This window comes from Pleurodeles waltl, chromosome 8 (genome assembly GCF_031143425.1).
Source record: "Pleurodeles waltl isolate 20211129_DDA chromosome 8, aPleWal1.hap1.20221129, whole genome shotgun sequence".
NCBI classification, from domain to species: Eukaryota; Metazoa; Chordata; class Amphibia; order Caudata; family Salamandridae; genus Pleurodeles; species Pleurodeles waltl.
Genome location: NC_090447.1, coordinates 409,830,990 through 409,856,056, shown reverse-complemented (window position 1 = coordinate 409,856,056; position 25,067 = coordinate 409,830,990). Strand labels below are relative to the sequence as shown.

At 45.6% G+C, this 25,067-nt stretch overlaps 1 protein-coding gene across 1 annotated transcript in view; it reads right to left on the bottom strand.

Moving 5' to 3' along the window:
* Positions 1-286: 286 nt before the first annotated feature.
* Positions 287-25,067, bottom strand: part of GABRA5 (gamma-aminobutyric acid type A receptor subunit alpha5) — a 560,773-nt gene continuing 535,992 nt past the window's right edge. Inside the window, exon 10 of the mRNA XM_069204278.1 lies at positions 287-1,342. Within this exon, the coding sequence (XP_069060379.1) occupies positions 1,040-1,342 (303 nt within the window). The 3' untranslated portion in view covers positions 287-1,039. The remainder of the gene's footprint in view (positions 1,343-25,067) is intronic.

The window sequence follows — 25,067 nt, the reverse complement described above, 5'->3', positions numbered from 1 at the left end:
TATTTCTTTAAAAAGTTCAAGACCATCTCCTTGAATATAACAACCTTTGAGGTAAAGTGTTTTCAAGGGTACACATAATTGGGAGATATGTCAAACAAAAAATACTAAAAAAATTCATTAAATGTTGCAAAATATGAAGAAATTACATCAGTCTGTTTCTCTTTCTATGCTTTGCAGCAGTCTACACCTGAATAGACTTCTGTGGAGTTTCGATATTAAACATGTACTGCATAGTAATTTTTCAACATATCGCAAACTCACTTCAGTAGCTTGTAGCCCCTACTGCAGGTGATGTCTACAAAAAATATTTTATTCACAGGCAAAGTTTACAGAAAAATTGAACTACAGTTTACAAAAAGTATTTTTATTCGCAATTTCTTGCCATGTCTACATACAAAAAGATCTAAAATATCATCGCATTGTCATAATGTAAACTTACCATTTCTTGTTAGTGTTAAAGATGGCTCTGGAGCATATATAATTGCACATTTTCATCTCTATTGTATCATAATTTCATGCATCACGTCTACAAAAAAATAGCTGAAAATATATAGGTACATGTACTTCAAGTCTGACAAATTCAGAATATGTTCTTTGCTGGCCTCTATTGTGCATCAGATATTTTGTACAGACGATTTCTTGCCTCTAGGCAAGGTTTTAAAAAACACTCCCAGCTCTAACACTGTTGATTGTGAATTTAAGTTACAAAAGAGAATAAATCTTATATTGATATTGTTAAAAATGCAACCAATCGTTTTATTGTAAACTGCAAGAGACATCTGCTGATCGTTCACAGGTCCAAATGACAGTCACTTTTTTTCTAAAAAAGACCAGTTGTTGTTATACTTCCGTTTTCCCCTACAATGTGTGCTGTTCGATGGGAAATCAACCAAGGCAGTATAATCAGAGCATAATATTATACATGCAAAGAGTTCCTGAAGAATGGGTCCACATTTTGAAAGTTCGGTGGGCCTGTGATTCTCCTTGATGTAGCATTGGCTTTGAAAATATGGCTCACAAAATCTGAGGGTGCTTGAGTTCATTTTGGCAACCCTACACCTTTGATGATAGGCTCCCTATTAAGATAGGTTGCCCAATAAACTAGGTTGAAAGTTCCAAACAGAACGGGAAAAACTATCCGAGACATTTTGTCGATCTTACTGACACTATTGTAGGTCTTTTTGCTTTCCGGTGGCTTGTCTTCCACAGCTTTCACAAGAGTAGAAGCTGAATTTGAGATGGTCGATGGAGCCTGGTCCTTAGGGATATTCGGTGCTTGAGTCGTTCGGCTACCGGTGTAGGCATTAACTGGCTTCTTAGCTAGTAACTCACGCTCCTTTTTCTGTATAATGATAAGAAAGAAAAGGTAAATACAAAAAGTGTAATATATGTGCAAAAGTCGCATTAATCTGCATACCAGAATCTTAGTGTCTATCTGAAAGCAAGTTTTGGTGGTATGAACCCATGTAGTTGTCAGCCTGCATAGTTATACTCATTTAGGATTTGATTGAGAGGGAGGAATGCCATAATCTGGCAGTCCTATTTGCCCACCCCCCCCCCAACCACTGGTTTTCCTGCTCTGTGCATACCATAGTGAACTGTTGTGTTCCAATGGGCACAGCCTCTGCTGGTTCGGCTGATAGTAACATCTGGCCCAGCAGTCTATCAGCAACAAGACAGCCACAGCACAGTAACAGGGCACCTGCTCTATGGAGGGCTGGGAGATTGTCACTCATTTCTCCCTGTCTGGTTCCGCCATACGAGGCAACCCTCCAGTGCTGTACAGGGATTCTGTGCCAGGAAGGAGGGTCCTCTTGCAAGGTGCTGAAGGTCATGGAAGACCATCAGCGAAGGTGTAAATAACCCAGTGGCCAGAAGATTCAATCAAAGAAAACAATGTCTAAATTTTACAAATGTGCACAAAGAATAAGAAAGATGAGGCACTTTCTAACAATCTTTTAAAATAAAAACCAAAAACTTTAGCAGAAGGTCAGACAATAATGCTTATATTGACGAACAAACAGGGTTCATTTAACATCCATAAACTGTATGTTTAAAACACAAGGGGGGATATTTAAGAAAAGTGTCGCTGCACACAGTGGAGCGCCACTTTCCTTGTGCCTCTTACTGCCCCCCTAACCCCTCCATATGCTGACGTATTTAAAATACGGCACACCATGTGGCAGTTAGGGGACTAGCGTCATAATTTTTTACGTGAGTCTGGAGCTTTGCAGGATTAGCATCAACAATTTTGACACTAATCCTGCAAGACCATTGAGGCCCATTGTAATCAATGGTGTGCCTCCTTTTAACGCCTGCTTTGAGCAGCCGTTAAAAGTGCCAAAAAAACGATGCAAAGAATTCTCTTAGATTTCTTTGCACCATTTTTCCGCCCCACCCCAACGGGGGAACACTCCCTTTGCACACATTATGCCTGGCACAGGCATAATGTAGCACAAAGGGTTACAAAGTGTCGCAATACATGCATTGCACCACTTTGTAAATATGGCACAGGGATTATGGCCTTATTGGGCCACATTAGCGTACAAAAAAACGCTAATGTGGCGCAAGGAGCTCTTAAATATGTCACAAGGTGTGACTAAAATGTGTAAAAATTAAAATGTATTATCTAAATATGGCAATGTTCCAGTAAATCTTGCTGCAGATTCGCTAAAATCATCTTGTGTGAATCCACAGTCTTACAGTGGATAAACATCAGGCTTGATGAGTCAGAGAGCTAGGGCAAGTTAAGACAAGGCATGAGGTATCTATAGTGATGGCCTAGGAATAGCTGTCCAAATTCCTGATGGGCTAGTGGACTCGAAGATTCAGAACCCAGCTACGGGACCTAGAATCATCCATGGATGCCAACACATTTTTGCTGCTTTGTCCACCTCCTTCCCATTCACATTGCATAGTCCAGTCCTAGTGCATTAACAGCTCGAAAAGGAACTGTGAAGTAAAAGGCCACACAGTGGCATCCATTTATTAATGCATCCCAAAGGACATCATTGGTTGGTAGCACCTGTCTCCCACAGTAAACGTAACATCTAAGAACATTTAGAGGCCACAGCTTTTTCTACCATGTTCAGAAAAAATAATACTGAGAGTGAGTGTGCTACTATAATATGCTAGAAACACGCCTAATTAGTACAAGTAAAGAAAAGTCGTTCCGATGCCTATGAAGAGGATAATGGAGATGAATTTCAAAATTCATGAACGTTTTACCCCATTCAGTTCAATGCCTAATAACCAATGACATGTTTGGGATTTGTTCAATAACAGCCTATAAGTAATGAAGACAACAAATAAACAAAGAATTAATCTTTTACAGCTCGGTCAAGAAATGAAATGATGACATGAAATGATATGAAATAATGCTTATTGAGTGCACTGATACCCCAAAGGTAATCTTGGCACTTGTTTGAAATGAAAAGTAGTGTAAATGATATGACCACTATTTAGGGAAGGCTGGGAAAAAGTTGGCTAAATGAGAGAACCTACTGAAGGGAAATCAACCAGATCTTCAATAGCTTTCTGAAGGGCCACCCTTAAGGGAATAGGGAGCTGGGTCCAAGCTTTGGCGCATAGAAAGAAAAGGATCTTCCACCTCTAGTACTCAACCTAATGTTAGGGTCACACATCAGCTTTGTATTAGATGTTCTTAAAATCCTCTGGATGCCTTAGTATGTGAATATGTCAGAAAGATACTTCGGACCAGTATGAAGAAAGCTCCAAAGATGGTGGCGAAGGATTTAAACGGGATGCATTTCTGCAGAGGCAGCCAGTGGAGCTCTCTCAGACAGTTTGATACAGAATTCCTGTAGTCTATTGATTAAATATTCCAGAAACCCTAAATAAAGGGTCATAAAATACAATCCTGGAATTTAATTATGCATGATCCACTGCCTTTCAAGCTACTAAAGGCAGAAAGTAGAACATCTTTAGCAATAATTGAATAAGAGAGAAACAGGCCCTAGATACTATGAAAATTTGTGGACAAAAAGACAGATATCTGTCAGATTTGACCTCTACATTTCTTAGTGGGAGGTGGTGGGGGGATTAACAAGTCCATGAGACCAGTCATCCAAGACGGAGAAAGTATTGTTTCTCCCAAACAGGAGGATTTCAGTTTTATCTGTATTGCACTTTAGATGGTTAGCTTCCATCCAAAAAATGACTTGGGTAAGACGGGCCTTAAAGTTCAAATCAGAGAGTGAGCAACCTTTATCTAAAGATAGACTCTGTTGAGTTTCACCTGCATATGAAATTAAGGTGATCTCAAAGGATACAATAAGGGATACCAACTAGGTTATGTAAATATTAAATAGCCCTTGTCTAAGAGATGAGACCTGGGGACTCCATATTTAAGCAATGTGTTCACTGAACTGAAATAAGCAGCCGTAAACGCCTGTTTCCTGAAACAGGTGCATGAAATGATTGAAACCTTCCAAAGCGTGGCCACAGATTCCAAGTTCATCAAGGCGCTGTTATAGTAAAGCATGTGACACCATATCAAATGCCACCAAATGATCGAAGAGTATCAAGATGGCATACCTACAATTGTCAAAAGTTATTTTTATGGATTCAGGAACACTGAAAAGGCCTACCTCAATGCAATGTTGAGTTGCAATGTTGAGTTCTAAATCCAGATTGAAAGGTGTACAAAAGACTAAACAGATCAAGATATTCCATTAGTTGTGCATTTACTAACTTTTCCAATATTTTGGCTGAGCTGGACATTAATTAAGATTTTAGGATCTGTTAATTGCTTCTTCAGCAGAGTTTTGACCTTCACCTTCTTCCATATTTCAGGAACTTGGGCACATGTAACGGAAGAATTGAGGATGGAGTTCAGAATAGGGTTTTATAATGCCCATGGCTTTTAGAACTGCCAAAAGACAAGGGTCAAAAAGCTAACCAAATTTACGGTTGTTAATATATAGCCAGTTCAGATTGCTGTAGCATGATAGACTGAAACTCAGCAAGAGTGCCATTAGTCCTTATGGAGAATAATACTGGGAGTCCCTTTGTCTCCAGCAACCCTACATTGCTATTGGTGAAGCCAACTTGAATTGTTTTGTTTCTATCTTTTGTTCTAAAAATTCTGGATTTCAACTGTCTGCAAAATAATGAAATCTCCACAATATTTCAAACCTTTGAAGGCTAATCTCTCATAGGCCGATGTATGGGAGAACCAAGGGGCTGATGAGGCCTGATGTTTACTATCATAAGATCTCAGCAGTGCTAACTCTTCTTCCTCATTGGTGAGCCATTTATTTAACTTGTCTATGTTTATTTCTTCATCCAACTCCCCAGTCAAAGTTGGAGTGGAAATAGTCAGAGGTTCTCTGAAAATAATGTCTTGTATTTTACTCCATTAGTGAAAACCTTTACTATCCTTAACTTCAAGCCTATTCCTGGCTCTATTCAAAGCCAACAATAACCTAAAGGGAATAAACATATGATCCATTCAAACATGTTTTGCAGGTTGGTATGTATAAAATGACTGGTTATTAGTAAATAGTAGGTCCAATCTATGGCCAGCAGAATGCCTAAGATCCCTGACACTCTGAGAGAGATTAAAAAAAGATAATTTGCTGGGCAAGGTCCTTGCCGGCAATTTGTTCTCATCATTCACATGACCGTTGAAATCACCTAGTATGGCATGCTGTAACCAAGGAGTGGGAGCTTCTCCTAACGAATCAAGAAAATTAGGGCCTAATTTACAAGAAATTACGCATCATTGTATTGCAGCAGCGATGCATAAAATTTCTTGCACCTGTGTCAGATGAGCTTACAACGTCATGGACGCACTTTATTCACATTACAAGGCTCCATGGCGCAAGGTAACAAGGATGCGTCAGAAATTCAAATGCATCAGTGGGTAGTTTACCACAACACAAGAGCCCCAGAAGTGACGCATTGCTGGAGTTGGCCTTACAATACCACAACTCCAGCAATACGTCAAAATTCCCATTATAAAACCTCTGTGTGAATTCCTATGCCTGGGTTTAGCAGACATAGGAATTTTGATGCATCCCAAACTTAGAGTGGTTCCAACGCAGGTGTAATGTGGCTCTGTCCTACAAAAACTGATGCATTGGGCCCAATGTGTCAGTTTGTAAATATGGGGCAACGTGAAGATGAGAATATGCTGCTGATGCATCAAACAAAATTATGCAACAGCAGCACAAGATCCTTGTTAATGAGGCCCCTAGATCTCTATCCAACGGGACAATACATTAACGCTTCAGAAAAAGAATAGTGTTGAGAAATTTTAAGACAGAAACCAAGACATTCAGGGGCAGATGTACGAAGCCTTTTGCATGTTGCAAACTGCGAAAAACGCAGTTTGCGGCATGCAAAAGGCCGAACGCGATGCTCATCCCCAAATTGCGAGTCGGTGCTGACTCTCAATTTGGGAATGCGACTGGCAAATAGGAAGGGGTGTTCCCTTCCTATTTGCGACCGCATCGCCATTCAGAGTTGCTTTGTGACCCCGACCGAATGCGGTCACAAACCAACTCGCAGTTACCACCAGTGTCACTGGTGGTAACTCATTCGCAAAAGGGAACGGGTACTCATGGGACCCCTTCCCCTTTGTGAATGCCGAAAAAAATATTTTTTCAGAGCAGGCAGTGGTCCTATGGACCACTGCCTACTCTGAAAAAAACGAAACCAAATGGTTTCGGTTTAGTTTTCATTTTGCAGCTCGTTTTCCTTTAAGGAAAACGGGCTGCAAAATGAAAAACAAAACTGCTTTATTGACAAAGCAGTCACAGACATGGAGGTCTACTGACTACAGCAGGCCACCATCCCTGTGAGTGCAGGGACTCGCTATGGGGTCGCAAACTGCGACCCACCTCATGAATATTGATGAGGTGGGTCTTTGCGACCCCATAGCGAGTCGCAGAAGGTGTCTGAGACACCTTTCTGCATCCAATTTTGCGAGTTGCAAATTGCGAGTCGGTCAGACTCGCAATTTGCAACTTGCAAAATTGGAGTTTACTACATCTGGCCCTAAGTTCCTTCAAGGCTAAAGATGAAGCATTGAAAAAAGCTTTGAAAGACAAGCAATACTACCTCCCCTTAGCTGTTACCTTTCCAGATGATGGATAGAAAAAACAATTGGAATTGCAGTAGCAATATCAGAGTTAGAGTAATCCCCAAGCCATGTCTCTGTAATAAATAAAAAATCAGAATCTTTTTAATTGTAGATTTCTAAAGCAAAAAATATTTCCACTGTATTTCACCAGGTCAATGGTGAAATGAATGTTCAACTTTAGAGACACTGACCAGAGGATGGGAGAACATCCCCAGGCCCTGTACCCGCTCCCCAGTCTCCCAATGTCTTTCATACATACACCCCAGCAATGCCACATCCTCATATCAGAGCCACTTTCCAACACCCTCCCTCACCACAGTTCAAGGGATATTATTTTTCTGACTCAGATACGACCAATAGCTGTTAGCCTCCTTATTTCTGACCCTTTGAGACATTCTATGGCTGCTAGAAAGGAGGTAATTGCCTGCAGACTTCTTCTCTACAAGTTGACCAAAAAAAAGTCCCCTATGACATGAGGACCATATTTGGCAAACTAAAACCTTTATGGATGGACACAGGAGCCACAATCTCTACATTGAAGACATTTGAGGTTAGTAATGCCCCCCTTTTGGGAATAGCTATTAAAGCAGTCAAAGCAGTCAGGCCCATCTGGAGAGTTAGTTAGAGAGCAACTCACAAAGCCCTTGACGATAGAGGTCGGCCCTTTGGCAGTACAACATCAGGTTCTTATGAGTCACACATGCCTGTTTATCTGTCAGGGAGAGACCTGTGTAAATTACAATCAGATGGAGTCTAACCAAAAAAACAACAAAAAGGGAATATTATTGCCATCATTTCAAGCATGCATGACATCACTGAAGTTGCAACAGTTTGCTTCTCCCTAGATTTGGGCCCAGCATCCCAATGATGTTGGTCAGGTCATTAATTAGGTACTAATAATGGTATATCCAGGAGCTCCACTCCCAAGAGTCCCACAGTATAAAATATTGAAACAAGGTAAGCTAGGAGCAAAGCCACTTATAAGAGATCTTTTAAAGTAAGGTGTTTTGAAGAAAATACCTGACAACCCGTGTAACACCTCTGTACTACATATTTATAAGGGCAATAAAGGCCTGGGTGGGACAGATGTGTTTCATTTTGTGCAAGATTTAAGAGAAATAAACAAACTACTAGTACCATCAGTCCCACTAGCATATTATCCAATAGGTGTTAAGTATGTTATGCGGGTTGATTTGAGTTGTTTTCTTCACAATATCTTTGAATCCTGATAGCCACTACCTTTTTGCCTTCTAGCACACAAAATACAATCTTATACTTGGGCATGTTTGCCACAGGGTTATTTAAAAATCCCCTCTACCTTCTCCCAAGCATCAAAATAGATTTAGATACTCTCACATTATGAAGGGTTTCCACACAAATACAGTACGTTGACAATTTACTCCTTGTTTCCATTTCAGTACAGGGAAGCAAACAAGACACCATGGGCCTGATTACAACTTTGGAGGAAGGTGTTAATCCGTCCCAAATGTGACGGATATACCACCAGCCGTATTACGAGTCCATTACATCCTATTGAACTCGTAATACGGCCGGTGGTATATCCGTCACATTTGGGACGGATTAACACCTCCTCTAAAGTTGTAATCAGGCCCCATATCTCTTTCACATGTGGCAGGAAAGGGTTACAATGATTCTCTGAAGATATTACAGTACTCTGCTATAACAGTAAGATAATGGAGTCATGCATTGTCAGAAAACACACCTAAATTGCCACCAGACAGTATAACACAAATTAGGTATTTTCCTTGCCCCACTGTAGAGAAAGAAATCTGTGCATTCCTTAGTGTGGCAGGATAATGCAGACACTGGATTCATAATATTTCCTTAACAGCCCATCCCTTGCAAGTTTTGACATGCAAAGAAATAACAGATACTGTCCCATGGACAGAGACATGTAAATATGCATTCAATACCTCAAAGACAGCATTTTGTCTTGCCTTGACTTTAGCACATCCAGATTATACCAAGGAATTTCATCTCTTTTACTATAAAGGACAAAGGTGTTCCTTATCAGTTCTGACCCACAAACATGGCACCTTTTCTCGCCCAGTAGCTTATAATTTTACCACATTTTACCCAGTAGCATCCAGCCTGCCTCCTTGTCTTCACGTGGTGGGGTAGAAGCTACAGACATAGAACTGTCTGAAAGCATTGTTCTGCACACCAATTGCCTTTACATGTACCTCATCCAGTGGAAGTCATGTTAACAAGGGCAAAGGCACAGCAATTGACTAATGCTAGATTAACAAAGTACGAACTGATTCCTTTGGCCTTGCATTGTTGTTATAATAAGATGTACTACTTTGAATCCTGCCACATTGTTTATTCTTCAGTATCAATCGTTGGATGATTATTTATTTCATGATTGTATGTTGGCTATTAAATGACACTCCCAGGAGTGACAACATTTGCGGAATATGTCCCTTCAAGATGCAGGTGGCTACTTTTTTGTGGCTAGTCCTTTTTTTACCACTATGGTACTTCACAAGTCTCTTGTGCTATCTGTACTGCACAAATACTGTTTGAAGGTGCACATTTGGAACATATGAATAGTGCCTAGGCAGCCATAATGATAGTACTAATGAGAGGTTACTGCATAGTGCAGAAAATGAAGCTTAACACTTACACTGATTGCTAACATGCATTCAGCCATGTACATTTTTCTTCAGAGAGTCCACAGCAAATCTGCATCTGTCTCCACGCAGCTGTGGATGAATTTTCCCTTTAAACCTTACTGTTTTATTGATTTTAGACTTCAGCAAAGTGACATCATTGGGGATCAAGCCACTTTTGGCTTGCCCTAAATAGACACATCTCCTACGGGGAGGGCAGACTCCTTCCCTTTCTCAGCAGGTAAACTGGCTTTTAGGCACTTCAGGTCAGAAACTCAGTTTCTTGCTTTCAGGTAAAACTTCAGGCGATGTCCTCTCACTTTTTGGAAGATGGTTGCTAGGAACAGCAATCATCTGAGACCTTTGTGGAGCACTCCTTTCTGTGGTCAGAGAGAACATGCAACTGGAATAACAAGTGGGGCAGTGGCACTCACGTTTATTCAGTCAGAGTAAACAAGCAATGTGGATTATCTGTCTGCACTTTCAGAACCAGTTTAGTGTGGTTCTTTTTTCTAGTTCACTTTCTAGGCTGTTTTCCAGGCACAGCCTTTTTGTACATTACTGTTCCTGACAACAGTGCTGTCCCCAACCAACAGCACCAACAACAGAGGCACAACGAGGTGTGAACATTTTGCACCTGGATACCAACAGCCACACTGAGCAGTGATTAGGGAAGAGACAAAAAGGCTAGTCATACTGAAAGAAATTCCTTACACCATAACAACAAAGATTGTAGTCCCACCTTTCATCCCCACCTACTACCAAATGGGAATACAACAGGAGGACTAATCAGCAGCTTTCCTCAGCAAATGTCTAATTGAATGTCTGAAGGAGGCTTGTCTCCTCTGTCCCCATTTCAGTGTCTAGGTCTCCTCCTTCCAGCTTCAGGAATGTCAGCAATACACTTTCACTGTATGGCAAAACATCCTAACCTCCATCCTATGCAGAGCATCAGTCTAGGGGCACCTAAAATGCAATCCACAGGCCTCCATTACTCTGACTCACTCAAACACAATACATTTACCACACAGGCCACATACACAAACAAGCACAAGGTACATTTGGGAGATTAGCGCTAGGATCTGGGTTATCACATTGAAGCAGAACTTTGCACGAGTATGCCAGTTGGTCTCCACTCCAGTCTCACAGGTAAAAAGGTCTAATCGTAACTATGGATTCACAAAACATGTAACGCTGCCAACAGCGCTCTACTTGTTAAACCTACAACAGGGATAGTAGTCCACTGTCAGTAAAGGAGGGCACGCTGGATGCACCCTCCAGGTAACAGAACAAGATCAGGACCTCACTTCTGAGAGGACAGGCGTAGGCCTCTGTGCACATACTGGATTGGTGGAAGGCTTAGGCCAAAAATAAAAAGAACAGGACACCAGAGAGCACTCTGGTCAGAAAATGCCACTTTACACCATTTACGCCATGCAAGGAAATATATCTATCTAAACACACCTGTAATTGTTTTCTGATTTTTGTGGCACAATCCACCTGTGCCATGTCTACTATCTCAGCCTTAACCATCGACTGAGATATGGCTGAATGGATATGTGCTGTTTATCACACCTGTTAAATATTGATACCCAGGGTTTGAGATTTAGAGGGTGTGATAAATAGCAACAATTACAAGCTTTAACTATTGCATTGTGGAATAATGTTTGGATTAGGGTATGAAGAGCACCAAAATCTGCATGTCACTGGAATTTAACAGGCCTTTACCCAGTAAATATAAACAGGCCTGACCTGCCAATACTTACTTGGAGGAAGCTCCGAGAAATGTGGATAACTAACCTTCTCATAATTGCCACATGTCATGTCACATGTAATCGAGACCTAAAGCTCTCATTACAAGCTAGATGGAGTATGGTAGGGTATTTCCACACCTGATAAATACAATTTCTCCAGGCTGAAATATTTACCAGGCTAGTAAATACCTCCTATTCTAGGTTTTCAGCATGCAAACAAGGCATTATACAGACTATCAGCATATTTTGCCTTACTTTCAGGCCAAAAATTTGGCAAGTTTCACCTGCTGGACTTTTTCAGGGGAAAACTGTGAGGGAGTGATAATGATCACACAACTATTTATTTTAAACCCAGTGCAAGATGCTGTTTTCCATGGGCTCAGAATTTAGTCCTAAGCCTGAAATGGGGGCCATAGTGTAAAGTGAATCACTTTGTTGTAGTTGTGGCCAACCGGCCACACATTGTTAAGGTCTAATTTAAATATTGATATTTTCTGCTCTGCTGTTTACTCATAGATGATGTTTTTCTTTATGAGCAATACCAACCATGTCAGACAAAACAAAGTTAGTTTGATGGTATATTTCAAGTATAGTTTCTGGATACAATGATAATGACTTCTGCAAGTATGCATTTTTATATGCAGTGGCATATTTGCAATGTACTGACATACCCAGCCACAATCCAAGACATACTCTATATGATCTGATTCACAAGTGATACAACCTGTGCTCTTCTAAGGTCAATGTATGCATGCTTTCTGTACTCTTACTGAAGGGAAGAATACTGCTGAATGCCAGGGCCCTACGACAACCTCATTCAGTAAAAATACCCTTAAGGTGGTGAATAAAACAACTAGGTACCCTAAGGCTCTGGCACTAAATATGATTAGGCACCTGTGTTAATAATGGCTGTGTTTGGCATTTTTTGCCAAAGTGGGATCCCATAAGTAAGTGGCTCATAACGGGTGCCAATTTTCTGTCCTATATAAAGTGTAAATGTGTGAGAAGTCTGAAGTGTCATTCAAGTTGACCACTGCTTTCCATATCTAATGAAGTGGGCTTGTTGAATGATTTAGTTTCAGAGATCCCCATTAGGAGAAAATGAAATGTTCTAATACTGTGCCTGATTTTTTGACTGAATTCAGGTGCCTGAGAATGGAGGTGGAATGGAGGTGGAATCAGCCCCTTTCTGCTTCTATTTGGGCACCCTGTCGTCGTGTCTTTGGGGAGAGTGGAACAAATACCCACAGAGGTCATCATGGGTTTTTTACTCAGCCTGAGATCAAAAATGGCAAAGCAAATGTAGCCAGACAACAATACTTTGCAGCCAGATGAGAGCTGATAAAGCTAAGGTATGACCAGAACTCAGCTTCACCTGGTTACCATCCTAAACAGGAGATCTGCCCAGAATCCTTCAGGAAAATTATACCTGGCCCTTCACAGAGCTGGATAAAATGAGTGAGGTGATCCACCTCATTATTATTCACGGGTAAAGTTAGCATCATCGGAACATGTAAGACAACTGGCTTAAAGCCTATCAAGACATTATTGATATGGTTATGTTGCAGATGCCAGCAGATATTGAAGAGGAGCGTGTGCTCCTGACTTGTCACATAGCCAGCATCGGTTGCCACCAAAGGGCACCAGGGCACCACCCAACTTATTTTTCAAGTTATGTGGATGGTATTTGCTCTTTGCGATTATCACCCACATATGTTTTTTTTTTAAATTAAATAAATGCTTTAAGCCCATGGGGTGCTGCTTAAGTGACTGGCTGCCTCTCAGTGAGAGTCAGGCAGCCAGGCACTTTCAAGTGGTGCACATGCTCTAGTGAGTATGTGCCCCTCAGCATTTTCCTTTTTTTGAAAATCCCTTTGCAAGCTAAGGACTGACCTAATGCTGGCCCTGGTCTGCTTTGTTTTGGGATCAAAAGAGACCTCAGATTCATGATGCAGTGTCATATTTACAAGCAGTCCTGAGAGTCTACAGCATAAGCCCTGTATTCCAGAGACTGCCTCTCCATCACTTTCACAGGCAGGAATCAACACCCTGATAACACGTCCAAACCTTGTTAACTTAACTTACAAGGGGACTCATTTTAGGCCAATGAATCTTTTGACCACGTTTGGGGACTTCCCAGAACGAGATATCCGTTTAACATTTCAATCAATAGATCAATAACCTCATCAATATTCACAATAACTAATCAATCAAGCTAATCAATAACATTTAATAAGAATAAAACACACCATGGCCTTTCAGCCATGAATGCCCACACAAATCTAGTAAGATTTAGGAAATGTATTCCCTATTAGTTACACTCTAGTATCATATTTATTAGTCACAATATCAGTAAGCCCATCAATACCACTATAACTTGGCAACTCGAATAAGACTTTATCAAAGCATAGGTCATGAACATTAGAACAAAGCACAACGTCAACATGAATCAATTTTATCAGACTATCATTAGTACATTATTCAACAAAGCAAGAATTCAGTCATTTGTCCATTTGCATCCAATATTAATGATCTCCTTAACTAACCTCGAATTAGCATCAGCATGTTGGGCTTCATGCAAAACAATTTAGCAACATGAATTTGGAAAAACATCTAACTATGGCCTCTATCAAAAGAGCAGTTGGTACCTAGAAAGAAAAGGTAAACAGACAACTACGGTTTATCATCAGATAGTTACCCATCCAAATGGGGCAGCATACAGTGTCAGTCTTCGTCCTCAGGACATCAGTCGATTTGCCATCAGCCAAGATAGAACAGGTAGGTCTCAGCAGGGCATAGCAAGAAAAGGCTCTTCCCTCACAAGGAGGAGAAGTAAGTATCAGACAGGAATAAGGCAAGGGTGGTTTAGAGTGTAAGACAAAGGTGGTCATTACAACCCTGGCGGATGGTGTTAAAGCTGGGGTAATACCGCAAACAGGCCGGTGGACAAAAAAAGGGAATTATGACCGTGGCAGAAACCGCCAACATAGACAGCCACTTTAACACTCCGACCGCCACGGCGGTACAGACAAGCAGCGCGGCGGTCACCGCCAACAGACAGGCGGAAGACAAAGTACTGCCCACAGTATCACAACCCGCCAATCCGCCACCTTTTCCGGGGCGGATTCACCGTGGATAAAAACACGTCGGAAACAGCTTTTGCAATGCGAAAACGCTCACCTGAACACACTCCACGATGGAAGTAGGGCTACCATGGAGCCCGAACTACAAATACTCCCTGCGCTTGTCTTCCTGCTCCTGTATGATCACCAGCAACGTAGGTGCCGAAGACAACAGTGAGTACTGCACCTACGACATAGGGGAGAGGGGAGGCAAAAGTCAGGGACACACACACGCAACACCCCTGCCCCCAACCCGACCCTCGCACACTACAACACACACACCAATGCAGTTCCAAACAGCACAGTAACAAGCCCCAACCCCCCCGGAAGAATGCAAAGACAAAACGAAATCAGTTCAAACATTGTAATGTATCAAAATACAATAACCTACTATATACAGATAAATATACACTTTCCAAATATATAAATCACGATTAGTAGTGCAGGTATGCACATTTCAATGTCCGTGGACCACTGCCCAAAATGCATGGGCGAGGCCCACACTAGATACCTGTCCACAAACGGAGAGAACACTGCAGGGGCATCAGATAGAAATACAACAGGCACCTCAGGGGGAAGGGAAGTGGGGGCACCTCAGCCGGATTACAGCACCACGCCAGATCCACGACGGGGCTCCATGCCCATTGATGTATCCTGGGGAGTGCAAAGCCACAGTCTCTCAAGTCTCTACAGTGGGTGGTTTGCCCACTGTACCATCCTGGGGAGTGCAAAGCCACAGTCTCTCAAGTCTCTACAGTGGGTGGCTTGCCCACTGTACCATCCTGGGAGTGCAAAGCCACAGTCTCTCAAGTCTCCACAGTGGGTGGCTTGCCCACTGTACCATACTGGGGAGTGCAAAGCCAAAGTCTCTCAAGTCTCCACAGTGGGTGGCTTGCCCACTGTACCATCCTGGGGAGTGCAAAGCCACAGTCTCTCAAGTCTCCACAGTGGGTGGCTTGCCCACTGTACCATCCTGGGGAGTGCAAAGCCACAGTCTCTCAAGTCTCCACAATGGGTGGCTTGCCCACTGTACCATCCTGGGGAGTGCAAAGCCACAGTCTCTCAAGTGGATAACAGTCTCCACTGGTTCTGGAGGGGGACTGGTGCCCAGAGTGCTTCATCCTGTGAAGGACAGACAGAGTGGATGCAGGTCTCCACTGGTTCTGGAGGGGGACTGGTGCCCAGAGTGCTTCATCCTGTGAAGGACAGACAGAGTGGATGCAGGTCTCCACTGGTTCTGGAGGGGGACTGGTGCCCGGAGTGCATCACGCTCCCCGTGACGGACCCTGTTCCGTCACTGTCCCAGCTGCACATGGGCTAACGAAGCTTGATTTGGCGGTGCTTTGCCCTGTTCAGCGGTCTTCACCATGGCGGTCTTTGCCCTGTTCAACTGTGCTTTGCCATGGCGGTGCTTTGCCCTGTTCAGCGGTCTTCACCATGTCGGTCTTTGGCCTGTTCAGCGGTGCTTTGCCATGGCGGTGCTTTGTCCTGTTCAGCGGTCTTCACCATGTTGGTCTTTGGCCTGTTCAGCGGTGCTTGCCTTTGCTGTCTCTGACCTGTGCAGTGGTCTAAACCATGGCGGTCTTTGGCCTGTTCAGCGGTGCTTGCCTTTGCTGTCTCTGACCTGTGCAGCGGTGTGTGGCATTACGGTCCCTCAGTGCCCAGCGGGGCTGTGGCTGCCGGGGCCCTCCAGGTCACAGACTCCGGCAGTGGTCTCCTGACCTGTGACAATACTGGTGCCCTCCAGAGCACTGACTCCGGCTGTGGTCTCCTGACCTGTGACGATACTGGTGCCCTCCAGGGCACTGACTCCGGCGGTGGTCTCCTGATCTGTGACGATACTGCTGGCGGTGGCGTCCCGGCCGGCGGGGAGGATGGCGGCCTTCTCTGCCGTGCTGCTCTTCCCAGACTTTGGAGACTTCTTCTGCCCTTTCAACACCTTGGGAGGAGTCACAGCAGACTCAGCACTCCCCCCGGGATCCTTGTGAGCTGTTTTCCCACCAGGAATATTCACCCTCTCCTGTCGGCCACTTTCCAACTTAAGGTGCTTTACAGGGTGTGGACTGGCAGTGCTTTGGCTCCGTGTCACACTGGCTGCGGCACTCCACACACCTTTAACACGCACCACTGGTACCGGACTTTTTTTGGCTGAGGTGCTACTACGGGACCTATAAATGGGAGGGGTGGTGGTGGGGGGAAAGAAGTCAAAGTCGCGGAGGAAGAGTTTCTGACGAACCTTGGGATGGGTAGCTGGAGGGGGTCTGGGAGTGGAGGAAGAGGAGTTGGTTGTAGGAGGTGTCACTTTAGGTGATTTGGGTGCAGGTGCAGGTACTGGAGGCTGTCGTGAGGTGGATGGATGTTGGGTTTGTGGGTGCCCGCGTTTGTGTACTTTGGGAGGGGGCGTCACAGACACACTGGGAGTGGACTCAGGGGACGTGTAAATGGTAGTGGGGGTGGTGAGTGCAGGTGAGCGGGGTGTGGTGCTGGGTGTTCTGGTGCGAGTCCTAGTGCCTGTAGATGTAGTGCATGCAGGTGAGAGTGTAGACGACACTGGGAGGGAGGAGGGAGACGATGAGGAGGGGGACACAGTGGAGGCAGTGAATGTTGCTGTGTCTGTATGTGGGTGATGCTTGTGTGAATGCCTGTGGGATGTGTGGTGCTTATGTTTGCCTGAGCGACTTTTGTGTGTTGGGGTGTGTGCATGCTTGTCTGATGGTGTGCTTGGGATAGACTGCGGTACAGGGGATTGGGTCTGGGTGGAGGAAGTTGGAGCGGGGAGGCTAGACACAGGGACAATGGCTGCCATCAGTGCTGAGGCCAGAGATTGCAGGGTTCGATGAAGGGCAGCCTGACCAGAATGACTGCCCTCCAGGAATGCATTACCGTGTTGCAACTCCCTTTCTACACCCTGGATGGCATTCACAATGGTAGACTGCCCAACAGTGAGTGACCTGAGGAGGTCAATGGCCTCCTCACTGAGGGCAGCAGGGGTGACTGGGGCAGGGCCTGAGGTGCCTGGGGTGAAGGTGATGCCCACCCTCCTGGGTGAGCGGCCACCGAGCGAAGGCTGTGGTGCTGCTGGGAGGGCGGTGCTGGTATGGGGGGTGGCGGCTGTACCTCTAGAAGTGGGGGGCAAAGATGGTGCCGCCACCACAAGGGAGCTCCCATCGGTGGACGAGACCGTGTCACTGTTTGGTGATCCGGTGACCGACATGAAGCTCCCCTCGCCCTCCGTCCCACTGGTGTATTCAGAGTCTGTGGTGTGGCCCTCCATGGCCCTGTGGGATGCAGCTCCCTCGTGCTCCGGTGTCACTGTACCTCCGCCTGATGATGCTGATGCACAAAAGAACAGGGAGAGCACAAAAAGGGTGGGGGACGACAGAAGAAAGACAGGTTGAGTGCATGGCTTACCGCTACCGTTGGCGGACAATACAGACACAGCAGCCCCCTGCACTACGCCGTGCTCTTGGCCTCTACAGATGCAATTCCTGGGATCTGGCCTACATGGCTATAGTGGACTTCTGCACACATAGATGACTCAGGGGCATGTATACCTGTACTTGGCACTCTACAGAGGTGGGGTGGAGTGCCACATGGCATGCATTACGGAGGGGCCGAGCCTACCTAACTCGCCCTGGCCTAGGGGAACCCACAGTCCTCCTCCCCCACCCAGACCCCTCCACTGTGCGCAAAGTCCGCAGAATGATGTTGTACTCACCCCCTTGTGTCTACTGTGGTGCCCTCAAGCGCCCATCCAACAAAGGGTAGGCCACCGCAAGGATCCGGAACATCAGGGGGGTCATGGTGCAACGGGCACCCCTCCCATGTTGGGAGGCCATCCCCAGCTGAGCCTCCACCGTCTTCTTGCTCCAGCGGCGAATGTCCTCCCATCTTTTACGGCAGTGGGTGCCCCGTCTCTGGTGGACCCCCAGGGTCCGGACGTCCTTGGCGATGGCATGCCAAATGTCCTTCTTCTGGTGGGCGCTGACCTACATGACATGTACAGGGGAAGAAGAGAAGTCATTAACAAGTGCACAGTCGAAGTGAGTGGCCCCCATCCCTACCCTTGCCATGTGGCACATGCATTCACAGTCCTTCATGGTCGCTTAACTCTACCCCGTTGCTACTGACATCCAGCCCTTTCCACCCAGCATAGCCCATACAACGTGCTCCCTGTGTACTTACCTGTTGGTCTGGAGGACCGTAGAGTAGCGTGTACTGGGGGAGGACCCCGTCGACTAGCTTCTCCAACTCCTGAGCAGTGAAGGCAGGGGCCCTTTCCCCAGACACAGCAGCCATTGTCTCTTCCAGACCGAGGTCACAGCAGCACTTGCAGTATAGGTACTCTCCTGTCGAAGATCAGGTATCGAGTGATTGAACAGATAGTAAATGGCGGTCACGTCCGCGGAGGTGACGTCCCGGCGGTGCGTATCATCACCGCCGGTGCACTTCGTCATTGGCTCCTGGGACCCATAGGGTCCAATGTTAACCAATGCAGCAGTGCGCCGCGGTCTACGACCGCCTACCGCGATGGTGAACAACGCCAGCGCAGATACCTCACACCCCATTGTCCCACTTTAGAGGTCAGGCAGCAGCCATTTCAGGGGCCCTCATGGCTTCATTTACTACTGCGTCACACATACCTAGGCCTACACTCAACACACATACAGGATGAGTTTTGTATTTGGTGTCGTGTTCTGTGTAGCTGTGGGTACATACCTGGGATTTTGTTGACTCTGTGGTCGATGTTGTCCTTCTTAGGCACCGTCAGCTGGGACATTTGAGGAGATGGCGGAATCCTCTGGTGTACAGACCGCTGGTGGACCTGTTAACAATGGAGGAGCGACATTTGATCATCACCTACAGGTTTGACCATGCCACAATCCAGGAACTGTGTGCCCAGTTGGAGCCAGACCTGATCTCACCAATCCGCCATCCCACAGGAATACCCCCTGACGTGCAGGTGCTATCAGTGCTCCATTTCCTTGCAAGTGGATCATTTCAAACAACAGTGGCCATGGCATCAGGGATGTCCCAGCCTTTGTTTTCCAACGTGCTGTCCAGATTGTTGTCTGCCCTGCTGAAACACGTAAGGAGCTACATCGTTTTCCCTCAGGTGGAGGATTTGGCTACAATGAAGGGTGACTTCTATGCCCTGGGACATATCCCCAACATCATCGGTGCTATTGATGGCACCCATGTGGCTCTGGTCCCCCCACGCAGGAGTGAACAGGTTTACAGGAACCGGAAGAGTTATCATTCCATGAATGTACAGATGGTATGTTTGGCAGACCAGTACATCTCCCAGGTGAATACTATGTTCCCTGGCTCAGTGCATGACGCCTACATCCTGCGGAATAGCAGCATCCCTTATGTGATGGGTCAACTCCAGAGGCACCGTGTGTGGCTATTAGGGGATTCTGGTTACCCCAACCTGTCATGGCTACTGACCCCAGTGAGGAATCCCAGGACCAGGGCAGAGGAACGCTACAATGAGGCCCATGGGCAGACTAGGAGGGTGATCGAATACACCTTCGGCCTCCAGAAGGCCAGGTTCTGGTGCCTCCATATGACAGGTGGTTCCCTATTCTACTCACCAAGGAAGGTGTGCCAGATCATCATCGCCTGCTCCATGCTTCACAATCTTGCTTTGCGACGCCAGGTGCCTTTTCTGCAGGAGGATGGTCCAGATGACGGTGTTGTGGCAGCTGTGGAGCCTGTGGAGCCTGTGGACAGTGATGAGGATAAAGCTGAGGAAGAAGACATAGACAACAGGGAGTCAGTCATACAGCAATATTTCCAGTGACACACAGGTGTGAACAATTTTTTAACTATCACATTCACTTTCACAATTCTACCTCTATCCTGTCTGTCAATTAGTAGCAGTATATGGTAACTGAGTTGTACATTTCCATTACGGTTTCACAGGTGTGGTTACCAACGTGTGTCATCTGCTTGCATCCTTCATGGACTTGTGATGTGTGACATAGGTATGTCGACATTACATTTTCGAATGGATTTTGCCATTGTCATAGTTAATACACATTTTCATAATCACAAACTGACTCCAGATTGTTTTGTGGTTCAAGGGTGTTTATTGAAGTGCTAATTATTGGAGTGGGTGTGAAAATGGTGATGGGTGATGGTGGAGGAATGTCCATGGCAGAGTCCAGTCTATTAGTCACACAGGTGCATTGCCCATATGGGCATAGGAAGTGGAGCTGGGACAGTTCAAATCTGGACAGGGTAACAAAGGGGGACAGTGGGAGGACAATCATGGTGGTCTCATTTCCTGGCGCGTGTCTTGCCATCTTGCTCTGTCCTGTTCCTGGATCTTAGGGACCGCTTGCGGGGTGGTTCTCCGTCTGCAGGGGGTGGGGTGCTGGTGTGGTGGTCCTGTGGCGGCGCGTCCTGTCCACTAGCGCCGGCGGAGGTGGTGGGCAGTTCATCGTCCATGCTAGTGTCAGGGGCCCCTTGCAGTGCCACGGTGTCCCTCATGGTCTTTTGTATGTCCTTCAGCACCCCTACGATGGTGCCCAGGGCGGAGCTGATGGTTCTGAGCTCCTCCCTGAACCCCAAATACTGTTCGTCCTGCAGGCGCTGGGTCTCCTGAAACTTGGCCAGGACCGTCGCCATCATCTCCTGGGAGTGGTGGTAGGCTCCCATGATGGAGGAGAGGGCCTCGTGGAGAGTGGGTTCCCTTGGCCTATCCGCCCCCTGTCGCACAGCAGCCCTCCCAGTTCACCTGTGTTCCTGTGCCTCCGTCCCCTGGACCGTGTGCCCACTACCACTGCCCCCAGGTCCCTGTTGTTGTTGGGGTGGTGGGTTACCCTGGGTTCCCTGTAGTGGTGGACACACCGCTGATTGATGTGTCCTGGGTACGGAGGTATGGGCCTGCTGGGTGGGTGCTGTGCTGGTGTTACCAGAGGGTGGAAGGTCAGTGTTGGGCTGTGCCTGTGCAAGGGGAACCGACTGTCCCGAGGCCCACTATGGTCCGGGCTGGTCATCTGGATCCAGTTGGCCAGAGCTGCTGTCATCACCGTGGGCCTCTTCTGTGGGTGGGGTAGAGATGTCTGGACCCTCCTGTCTGGTGACGTTGGGTAGTGGTCCTGCAGGGGTATAAAAGCATGATTTTTGCATGTGTGTGTGTCATTGTGTTCAATGGATGGGTGAGCGTGTACCCCAGTGATAGCATTCCAGTGTGGGAGCTTGTGTGATGATGGTTGGGGGGTGTTAAGGGTATGTGCTGTGGGCATGCTTTAGTGAGGGGTGACCATGCTTTGGTGTTGCTTGCAGGGCTTGGTGTTGGGATGTGTGGTTTGTGTATTGAGTACAGTAGTGAGGATTTGGCGTGATAGGGGAGGGGGTGAGGGTGGGGCTGTGAGATAGCATGCAGGTAGGGTGGGGGATATGATAGTTAAGATTTGACTTACCAGTGTCCCATCCTCCACCGACTCCTCTGAGGCCCTCAGGATGCATGATGGTCAAGACCTGCTCCTCCCATGTTGTTTGTTGTGGGGGAGGAGGTGGGGGTCCGCCCCCAGTCCACTGAACCGCCAGGTGGTGTCTTGAGACCACGGAACGCACCTTCCCCCGTATGTCGTTCCACCTCTTCCGGATGTCCTCCTGATTTCTTGGATGCTGTCCCACAGCGTTGACCCTGTTGACGATTCATCGCCAAAGCTCCATCTTCCTGGCTATGGAGGTGTGCTGCACCTGTGCTCCAAATAGCTGTGGCTCTACCCGTAGGATTTCCTCCACCATGACCCTGAGCTCCTCCTCGGGAAAACCTGGGGTGTCTTTGGCGTGACATGGGGTGGTGTAGGTGATGTGTGGGGTGGTGTATGTGTTGATGTGTGTGGTGATGTGTGGTGGTGTGGGGTGTTTTGAGCGTGGATGCTGTATGGGTGATGGTGTTGTGTGCCTCTGTGTGGTGGGGTTGTCTATTGCTGTTGTCTCTCTCTGGCCTTCTTTCAGATGTTTTGGTCGTAGGGGTTTGTGGGTGATGTGGGTGTGTGTTTTATATTGTATTGGGTGTGTGGGAGTGGTGTGTGTATGTGTATCAGGTGTGTGTATTTGGAATTGTCCAATGTGGCAGTGTTTTGGAGATGTGTGTGTATTTTGAGCGCGGCAGTGTGTACCCCCAATGGAATACCGCGGTTGTAAGACCGCCGCGTGGATTCGTGGGTCGTAATAGCATGGGCGTGTTTCTGTTGGCGTGACGGTGGAGGTTTCGTTTTTGCCAGTTTATCACTGACCTTTGGTGTGGCGGACTTGTGTGGGTGTCTACATTTTGTCGGATTTCGAGATGTGGGTCATAATAGCTGTGGCGGAATTTTGCGGCCGCGGCAGTGTGTTGGCGGTCTTCTGCACGGCGGTAAGCGGCTTTTACCGCCATGTTGTAATGACCCCCAAAGTCTTTCAGAAGGGCAAAGGATGACAAAGTGATGGCAAGGAAGAATGTCCAGTAATGGCAGAGTAAGAATGGCTGATTTCTCCTTGGGTCACGCCGTTATATCAAAGTTGTCTAACAAGTCTCTAATTTCCCATTGGGCAATATTTGGTGCATGGTTATCTCTGTCCAATAATCCGTCACACACCTTACTAGAATTTTCACCTAAGACAGTTCTCACGCAGTTTATTGGCTCCTGTGATGGACGTCTTCAACGGGTAGAATATCAGGTAAGAAAAGTTACACTTGCGCTCCAGTCAGTAATTCCATTGTCTTCTCCTAGTCTAGGCGACCTTGCACCTGTTGCGAATTACACTGTTGCATTCGGCAAGAATGTCTCCTTGAGCAAGTCGGGTCCCCTGAGAAAGAATTTTCTACGGCTACACACATATCTCTAGCTCCTGGAAAAGAACAGCTTCGTGTCCTTCAGGAAAAGCAGCACATTGCACATTAGAAAACACAGTTAATATGAGATCAGGCAGCTAGGCCCAGATCCTTGCTAACTAAGGTCTAGTGATTAACTTAGCAAAACCTCAACACATAACTCTAATTAAAATACGTTAATACAAATCCATATATGAGTACGTTATTAATTCATTATTAGTCAGTTTCATTAATCATCGTGTATATTGGTGGCCACTACCCGTGGGCACGTTTCAAACGCGTGCATTAGTATTACATTAACACATTTTATGTGGTTTTCATTAGACATTATATTGCAAGCTTTTCATGTTAATAATGATTATAAAAGTCACACTCCAACAATCCCTCCTCTGATGACTCCTGTCATCACACAAACCTTTCCTTCACAAATTTTTTTCATCTTCGAAATTCCTTCATCTCAATTTCTTCCCTCACTTTTGCCCCGTCTAATTTTGCTCTGAACATTTTCTCCCTTTTCTTCTCTTCCCTCCTCTTATTATTTTTCGCCATTTTCAATTTAATTCTTTTGCTAATTTTGCATGATAAACATAACCCAAATAAACAAGCCAAAACAATCAATATTCCCTGTATTATTTTTCCCAATATCCCATGCCAAATATTACTAAACCAGCTTCCCACTTTAGCAAGTCCCTTTCCAACCTTTTCCCAAACACCTGGTTCTTTCAGTTCCTTCAAATCCGTACTATCCCTTGTTAGGTTAGTAAGCATACTTCTAATATCATTACTATTATCGGGTATATAGGCACAACAATGTCGCTCATTAAGCATTTTACAGACTCCGCCATTTGTCGCTAAAAGAATGTCTAAAGCAAGCCTGTTTTGAAGAGTCATAGCCCTCTCCGCAGCAAGCTCAGTATCCATCAGGAGTATAGCCCCTGTAAAATTTGTCAGCATGTTATCCACAATAGTAGACAACTTTCGAATCTTTATCGAATTCAAGATAACTGCCACTGAAGGAATTATTGCTCCAAATATGTCTCCTACTACACCAGCAGCAGTCTCTCTCCTTTGTCTAGTACGACGTAATTCAGACAATTTTGGGAACTTTTTCAAGTCCTCTAACTGATATATCTTTGGGAAAACTATCCCCAAATAACATGTCCCATACCATCCCTTTGGAAGACAGTAATAAGCATTAAGTCCACCTATATAATAGATCCCAGGGATCACTGGATCCTTTCCATTTAACATGAACGTCCACTTACTCTGAAACAAAAACACATGCTTACATTCACTCGTTCCCACAAACACATTGTCATAGTATGACTTAGGTCATGTTATGCAAAGCTTACCTACATGTAGTGCATCTAAAGCTAATTTCCCTTGCTCCCTAATTGCACTATAGCTCTCACTATTTACAAAAGCTCGCTGCTGCAATCCTTTCTCCAATTTCCTCTTCAATGCCCTCCTTCTATATTCTGTGTGATCTAGAAAGCTTTTCTCTACAGGTGTAAGCAAACATGGCAGATTATTGCGGTGTGCATAAGATGTACTAATGGTTAATGTCGCTTCATAGAACCCCGTAACTAATTTTATGTTATAGTATTTCGCTAC